We start from the raw sequence: 8,639 nt of genomic DNA, 5'->3' as shown, positions 1-8,639 counted from the left end.
ATTGGAAAGTGGAAGATTCTATCTTAGTATAACACTTACTGATACCCTATATTTAACTAACATCCAGCAGAGAGCCAGAGCTGCCTACAGAGCACTGCTAGTTCCCTGGAAATGAAGCACTGCTTTTATTTGTGTTCTGATGAAGCATTCGTTTTTTGAAGAGTTTTATTATATCATAGGCGAGTGTTGTAATCACTACACTTTGTAACTTAGTACCAATGGGCAAGGTGACACTCAGACAGCAAGAGGCAGGAATAAATATAATCAAGGGGATTGCAACTTAGTCCTAAATTAACTTTTTAAAATCATATAAAACAAATGACATTTTAATGGGATTAGGAACAGAATAATGTTTTTTTTTTACTGGTTGATGGGATGACAGGATTTACAGTCCGAGCTGCAACACTTGTAATCTGAACCAAGCTGGGAGGGGGAACCAAGTTGGCAGCAGTAGTGGTTTAATTCGGTGGCTTTGTTTGTATGATGCAGTTATCTGCTGTATTCTCATTTTGTTATTCCCTTCTCTCTCTCTCTATCTTGCCTTTTTCTCACATTGTTTTCCCAGTGATGTGTAGACAGGGACGTTTGGGTGCACAGATTCACATACACACACCTAGTAGTGGCTTTGTTTAGATTCACTAGGAAAGGGGTGGGTTTTACCATTGGCTTAGGGTTAATTTTGATTATGTGTTTGTTTGCAAAGCATTGATTTGCAAGTCAACTGGCATTTTTGTGTTTTTAGTTTCCGGTACATCTAACCTCCTTCCATGTTCAAAGGTTACTTCCCCAGGTCATAACATTGTGTGTTTTTTAAAATGAACTGACAATAATTTCACTAATTTTATGTTAAGTTAAAAAAAAACGAGAAGGGAGTCATTTCCGTGTACATAATTTTATTCAATTTGCCATGAAAAAGAAAAAAACATCCACAGTAATGTACAGTGTTAACATCTTTTTTTAGGATAACTATTTAGTGAGTGAACTGGACCAAGAAAGAATGCATCTGTGATTAATTCCAATTCTTCACTACATAAAAATATGATCTTTGATATTGAATCTAGTATGCTTATCAAATTTTGTCATTATCAGATAGCTCTTAGACAGTTAAGAGAAGATTTTATGTATTTCCATATGATAATTTTACTTGTTTTAAATTGTATGTAGCAAAATTCATATCTCAAAAAATCATGCAGATTGTAATGGATAACAATAGAAAAAGCAAAAATTGTCAAAAATACTTTGAATAACCTTATGATGTTCTAACAGAAAATCTCAGATATATTAGATACATTGCTCTGATTTCTCACTTGCTTAAATATCTATTTTGCAGTTTACAGAAAGTCTTGACAATGATTTTAACTTCTGACTGATGGGACACAAGAGATTTGTTGGTAGCTTAACAGCAGTGCATTCCTTAATGGTCCAGTGCTTTTTGGTGAGGTTTAGTGTTTCTATGACTGTTTTTCGTCTTTTAGTGTTTTCTGATGGAGTTTCTTGTCTCTATGTCTAATTTTACAGGTTTGGGTGTAGCTTAGAGTCTCTACAGGGTGGGGTTGGTGATCTTGCCCATGAAGAGGATGCTCTTGGTGCTGTCTTCCACAATAAACACCAGGAAAGGTCTGTTGAGTTGAACTGGGGTTGGCAGAGACATGGGCATGATCTCGATGGTGGTGGCAGCAGCTGCTTCAGTTCCCTTCTCATCCACTTTAAGGACAGCTTGATGGAGGACCTGTGAGGAACAGCAAGGGAAATTTAATACCATTCATATAGTATTTATTCAGTAACAAGTATATAAACATAGGTAGTAAAAAAATATTGCCACAGTCTCTCACTATTAAAATGCAAGTTTGATGCAAGTAGGTTTTTAGACCTGTTTTTAAAACCTAGATAGAAGTGTCTTGGTGAATAATGGATGGTAGCCTCCAAACATAAACAGCATATACACAATCACTTTCAAGTCTCAGACAAGCCCTAAGAACAATAAGAAAATTCGGTGAGGGCGTCGTCAGAGATCGTTGTGAGGTTGAGGATGTGAGCAAATTGAGAATATTACAGGGCCAGACCATTTAGTGCTTTAAAAACAAATAAAACTACAGAGATATTAAGATGTAAATACATAGATATTAAGAGTAACTATACAGATATGTGACACAGCAAAGAATTTAAGGATTAACAACAGAGGTATTAAAGTTGAAGTATAAAATATTACTGAAAAAATGATGTTGTAATGAAATATATTTTGTGGACTGTCACTTTGAAATGACAATTCTTGCTGTGTGAAAAAGAGCACTGTAAATTAATGCACTTACCTTGGAAGCCTTTAGTTTGGTCTCCTCACTGATCCCAGAGAAGTCAGCAGTGTCTGAGAATGCACTGACCATTCCCATTTCCTTTAGAGTCTCTGCGAGACAACTGGAGGATGAGATGGAGAACTTGGGCATGTAAAGATCCACATTGCTGGAGAACAAGAAGAATCACAGATACAACATGAGAGAATGCATTATGCAAAATATTAGGCTTCTGAAAACAAATTATATATATAGTTAATTTTTGAGCCATTCAATAGCGAAGAGATTGCTATTGTTTCAATTTATGTAAAAGTTTGGAAACCTATTCACATTCACAAGTTTCAAATAAACCATTTAAAATAGTTGAAAATAGATTGTATAAAATTGAAATGTGTTGAAAGATTTTTAAATTTGATTGTCTGTCTTAAAAATTGATGATGTTCTGAAACTTATACCAATAGATGCCACAAAAGCAGTAGTACAATATCAATGAATTCTCATCTAGAATGGGAGGAAAATTCTGTCAACATTTAAACTGCAGTGAAAACAACAAAATGAAAATGCAAATTTATTTTTGCCATTTTTTTTCCCAAATGTCTGCGCAAATATCATGACAAAATTAAAAATGAAAAAGAAATCAACAGTAGATGGCACTTTTGGTTTTCTTTTTCTTTTTCTCTGTGAAAATGCCTACAGAGCTGAAAACTGAATCTTAAATGGGCACTTTGACATTCATTTATCCATTTTTTCATTTTCATTTAAATTTTGTCCCATCTGTTGCATACTGCAGTTGAAAATGAAAAGCTAAATACATATTTTATTTTCATTTTGACACTTATTATACAATTCATAAAAAAAGGAAAGCAAAATTTTCTTTTCCTCATTAGTTTTTCATTTTAGATTTGACCATAAAATACCAGCATATGCTTGAAAATAGAATGACAAAATCTTTTCAATTAAAATGTTTATTTTTTTTGCTCTTTACATTTTCAATTTATTGTATTTGTTTCAGTTTTACTGTTGGCAGGATTTACCTCCCATAACCTAGAACCCCTAAATCACTGCAAAAGTCCTGAGTAAGATTTAGCTAACTCTAAGTTAGTGTTATGGTGCATTATGCTAATCTACAGTGATCTTGATCAGCATGGAGGACTCCTCATGTGTATTATGCAAAACATTATCTTGGTTAACTCAAGGCTTTTTCATAACAAATGCTATGGCTCGTACGTAAGGATCGTACACCTTGTTGACAATCATACCATCAATAAGCCGAAGCTGAAATAAGGCTGGTTTTTCAACAGGCAAAATGACCAAACACACACCTCAAAATATAACAAATTACTTGGGGTTGATTTTGGGCCAAATCTAAACTGTGCAAGGAAATGTGACTGTTTTCTAGTTGGTATATGTTTTTTAGGTTAATGAAGTTTTAAAAACTTTGCCTTTGTTTAATTCTCTTGACTTTATTTTGACTGTTGGTCAAAGCTGCCTAAAATATTATCACTTTAAATAGACTGCCATCTACACTCTGAAATTCTTATTTTTTCTAAAAGTAAAATGTTATGTCATATGATCAAAGTGTTACTAGAAATTAGTTTCAGACAAAGGGATAAAAAATATTTTTTTACCTTCTAAACAGTTTGCCATGCCATTTCTGGAGATGGTCTTTGCAAATGTGTTTCTCCATCGCTTCCATGGTTCCCTCTTCAGGAAGAACGATCATCATGGAGGCGTTGCCTTTGTAGGGAACCATGATGACTATGGTAGAGTTGTCTCTATCATGGTAAAAGTCGTAACGTCCACTTCTTTTCATCATGTCCACACGTACCACAGTGTCTTTATCCACATGGAAGTCAGCTTTGTGGGTGTGCTCCTCTTCAAAAGGCTTATCCCATTTACCTTTAAAAAATGGAATTCAGACTTTGTTTATCATTGTTAAACATTAATTACAGTTAAAGAATATTACACACATTTGGTGGAATGTACTTAGAGGCCTACCATACCTCTGAAGTAGATGTAGTTGATGAGCAGCATCACTGTGTCCTGGTCCAGTGTCTTAACCATGTCAGTGATCATATCCTTGGTCTTTTTGGCGATGTACTTGTTGACTTCCTGCACAGCGACATCAGGCTTGGAATAGTCCACAGTGAAGGCCTCTCCTTGGTAGAAATGCTGAGTGTCCTTCAGAAACTTGTCCAGAGGCTTGAAGCCTTCACGGATGGCTAATGCACTTCCCGCCTCCAGCTGCATGGCCTCCTGGCTGTGTCCCAGCATGTGGAGTAAGTGCTCAAACCCTTCATTGACCTGATCAGATGTGAGATTACTGTAGCCCAGAGAGCTGAAGATCTGGGAGTGGGTGTCACCCTTGGCTCCCAGAGCCAGCATGGACAGAGCCATGGAGATACTCAGTGGAGAGAAGAAGATGTTCTTGCCTTTGGATTCAGGATCTGCCACTAGCTTATTGTAGAGGGAGAAGGCAAAGTCTGCGTTGTGGGGTGAGAGTTTGTGGGACGAGTATTCTCCTCCCTCATGGCTGGGGTGAGGTTCATCCTTTCCATGGTGAAGATGTTTATCATGATCTGATGATGCATCATGTTTATGGTCATCTGCTGAAACCACCATCAGCAGGAGGACAACCAATAAACAGGACCTGGCCTTTAGCCACATTTTAGCACCTGCAAAGAGGGACAGAACTTATTTTACAGTTTTATAACCAGTTTTGTTATACATTTTTAGATACCTATAAATTATATGCAGATTTTGCAAAGCAAGCTAACTTAGTAGTAATCGTTTTTTTCATTCTAAAAGTTTTCAAACTTTCTGAGACAATGAGCATATTTAATATCTAAAGTTTCATGTAAAGCCATTTAGAACATTCTTTCATTCATTCATTGTCTGTAACCGTTTATCCAGTTCAGGGTCACAGTGGGATCATTGGGCGCAAGGCAGGAACAGACCATGAAGGGGGCACCGGTCCCTTGCGACTCAAATTCACTCACACCTATGAACATGTTTGAGTCACCAATCCAGTTGCTTTTGGACTGTGAAAGGAAACCGGAGTACCTGAAGGAAACCCACATGGACACAGGGAGAACACACCAAACTCCTTACAAACCGTCACCTAGAGCAGGGTTTAAATCCACAACCCCAGGACCCTGGAGCTACCCTACACAGGGACACTACCTGCTGCTCCACCGTGCTGCCATTTCATTCAGAACAACTCAGCTGGACAGCAGTAATATGACCCAGTGCTGTCTACATATTCCAGTTAAACTTTTTTTTTTTTTTTTTTTTTTTTTTTTTTTTTTTATGAGACCACCCCTGTTGGGTAGACCAATAATCTGATTGCATATGTTTATTATTATTATCAATTGTCTGTTCTAGAAAGGCATTCAATTTCCAAAGCAAACAGAAGCTAAGAGAAGGGATATAATTGATAGATAGATAGATAGATAGATAGATAGATAGATAGATAGATAGAGGGGAAATTCAATTGTTGTGTAGATTGAATATGTAAATATTGTAAATAATATTCAATTAAAGTCTTATATTAAAATAAAAGATGATCATTATTTACATTTGAATGGAAAAGTTAAGAATTAATAATTGGTAGTGAACAATTTTGATAAATGTTTGAAATTTAGATTCAGTAGATCATTTGTCTTCATCTTTCTAACACAATAAAGAGGTTTGGAGAAAAAATTGTATTCTTTTTTTTTCAAAGTATCATTCTTCCCTTTATAAACTTATGTACATATTCAGATTCAATATATTCAATATAAGATTCAAATTAAATATTTTAAATTATAATTTTCAATAGATTTTCATGTTAGCCAAATGTACTCATGCCCAGTTAACTTCCAACATAAAATAAGGCAGAACAAATCTGTTACAAATCTTCTGGCAGGGGAAAAACACTTTTTTCTGCTCCACCGTGCTGCCCATTAGTTGTTACTAACTTATATCGGCAAGAATGTAGGCGAGATTCTGTACTAAACTCATTTTAAACATGGTCACCCCATTGTATTCTTCATCTCATCTGGTTTATATTTCATGCAAGAAAAATGTTACAATAATAACTATTTTTTTCTTTCTGTGACCAATCCTCACTTTTCATAATGTTTAAGTTTCAATTCAAATACAAGTGATTTGTTTATCCTTCTATTTTTGGATATGCAGACAGAAATAGTCAACTCATTTTACATTTACTTCCAAACTTTCTTAAATAATTGAAGAAAGATATAATTAGTAATTTTGGAGTAATTTTGGAGCATTTCTGTTCATAAGTTCTCCATGTAAAGACCTGAAAATTAAAATATCATGCTGAATAATGAAATATTAGAAACAATCAAAAATGTTATAGAAAACACATTATAATAAGCCTGCAGTAATTAATGATAAACACCAGTTAAATATTAATGCATGGTTAAGCAACATCTAAATTAAACACTATTAAAGAATCACTGTTGACAGCAACAATATTTAACATTATTTTAGATTTATAATTGCTTAATTAAATAATAACATGCCATAGTTCAATATTACTAATTCAATTTAGGCATTAATAATAAAGCTATCACTGCCATAGCTAATTATCAATTGGGATATTAAGTTGTGAACTTGTGTCTAATAATGCTAACATTAATTTGTGTTCCTTGTTGGAAATAGTTTTATGTTATTTTTAAATTAACGATACTGGTCCTTTATCATGGCATGTTGATATTTGAAGCAATACTGGAAATATATTCTTAATCTGTAAAATGGAAAATAATATCAATAATAAAATGTAATATAAAAAAGTGTCTATTTACCTTCAGACTCTTATCCACAGGAGACTGTTCCAATGGAGTGTAATCATTTTATAGCTTCTTAAGTGTCAGCTGACCTAACATTTATACATTAACCACAGAAAAATCATTACCTTCTCTGAAACCAATCAGGTCTGTTTTCCTCTCATAAAAATGTAGTGTTGAAACAAGATTTAAAACTGCTGAGTCTGTGATTGTACACTGAGAGAAACTTTTCGCAATTAAATATTACATTCAATTAAGGACAGTGCATTTGTGCACAATTGATAGATAGATAAATAGATATATAGATTGTACTGATCCCTGAGGGAAAATAAAATGGCAAAATGTTGAAATAGTTTCAGAAAAATACAAAAGGGAAGAATATTAGAATATTTGGTTAAAGAAATTCAAATGCACTCCATTAGCAATGATTACAGCTTATTTTATATAAATATACTGTGTTACAGACATTGACATTAAAATATATTACAGCCAGTGGCATCCAGTGAAATTATTTTATCAAAAATTTTGTTTAAAACTATTAATACAGATATAGATATTTATGGTAGAATTTATTATATCAGTACATTTTATAACATACTTCTGTATTTACTTAATTAAGTTTTTTGTGATGATGATAATAATAATAATAATAATAATAATAATAATAATAATTTTTTTTTCAGGGTGGCACGGTGCAGCAGCAGGTAGTATCTCTGTCACAGCTCCAGGGTCCCGCTCCAGGTGACTGTCTGTGAGGAGTGTGAGTGTGAGTTTCCTCCCATGCTCCAAAAACACACGTTGGAAGATGGATTGAAGACTGAAAGTAGGTGTGAGAGTGTGTGTGAATGTGTGAGTGTGTGTGTCGCCCTGTGAAGGACTGCCGCCCCCTCCAGGCTTTGCACCCAGTTATTCCGTGTAGGCTCCAGACTCACCCCTGAACTGGATAATTCACAAGAATGAATATGTGAATGTATATGTTTAAATTTATGTGTTAATATTTCATGGTTGTAAATGTGGCCTGTGCAATACACAAAATATTTAATATAATGAATTTATTTTACCCCAGTGTGTTAAACTTAGCTAAGAAACATAAACTTCCATGAATATTTGCAGATAAATGCCTAGATCTTTAGATGTATTCAGTCTTTATGTGGAGTTCACCACTATATTTCTTTAAATAAAATTACATTTAAACAAATGAGATTAGTACTGATAAAAGTCTTTTTTGGAGGGCAATGGAGACATTTTCTTTTTCTATATTCTGAGAGCAGTTTGTTATCTTAATACTTAAACACTGTAAAATACAGTGAGCTGAGATTAATATATATATATATATATATATATATATATATTTTTTTTGTGTGTGTGTTTTACTGGAATGTTTCCAAAAGTGATTCCACTAACAGGAGACATCAAACACTTAAAAAAAATGCTTATGCCTTACACAACTGTAGACTTTGAACTTTATGGCCATAAGTCTGTGGAGAAAGGCAGCTGTGTGACAGCAGTTTAACCAAAATAAAAACCTAATAAACCTGATTAATTTTAGTTGTCCAGT

At 34.1% G+C, this 8,639-nt stretch overlaps 1 protein-coding gene across 1 annotated transcript; it reads right to left on the bottom strand.

The window, feature by feature from the left end:
• Positions 1-882: 882 nt before the first annotated feature.
• Positions 883-7,120, bottom strand: LOC136701617 (alpha-1-antitrypsin homolog). Its single transcript, XM_066676247.1, has 5 exons — positions 7,100-7,120; positions 4,292-4,963; positions 3,917-4,187; positions 2,310-2,457; positions 883-1,729 (listed from the first exon to the last, which is right to left on the bottom strand). The coding sequence occupies exons 2-5, from the start codon at positions 4,953-4,955 to the stop codon at positions 1,541-1,543; spliced, it is 1,272 nt and encodes a 423-aa protein (XP_066532344.1). The 5' UTR covers positions 4,956-4,963; positions 7,100-7,120; the 3' UTR covers positions 883-1,540.
• Positions 7,121-8,639: the final 1,519 nt, after the last annotated feature.

This window comes from Hoplias malabaricus, chromosome 7, assembly GCF_029633855.1.
Source record: "Hoplias malabaricus isolate fHopMal1 chromosome 7, fHopMal1.hap1, whole genome shotgun sequence".
Taxonomy (NCBI): domain Eukaryota; kingdom Metazoa; phylum Chordata; class Actinopteri; order Characiformes; family Erythrinidae; genus Hoplias; species Hoplias malabaricus.
The sequence above is the reverse complement of the archived record's forward strand: the minus strand, read 5'-3'. Positions and strand labels throughout refer to the sequence as shown.

What these genes read in the sequence shown, in the direction of transcription:
- LOC136701617 (XM_066676247.1), bottom strand. Translation starts at nt 4,955, where the DNA reads ATGTGGCTAAAGGCCAGGTCCTGTTTATTGGTTGTCCTCCTGCTGATG. An exon ending in CAACTACATCTACTTCAGAG is followed by an intron (nt 4,188 to 4,291) that starts GTATGGTAGGCC and finishes CATTTTTTAAAG; the next exon opens with GTAAATGGGATAAGCCTTTT. An exon ending in CATGGCAAACTGTTTAGAAG is followed by an intron (nt 2,458 to 3,916) that starts GTAAAAAAATAT and finishes CTTGTTCTCCAG; the next exon opens with CAATGTGGATCTTTACATGC.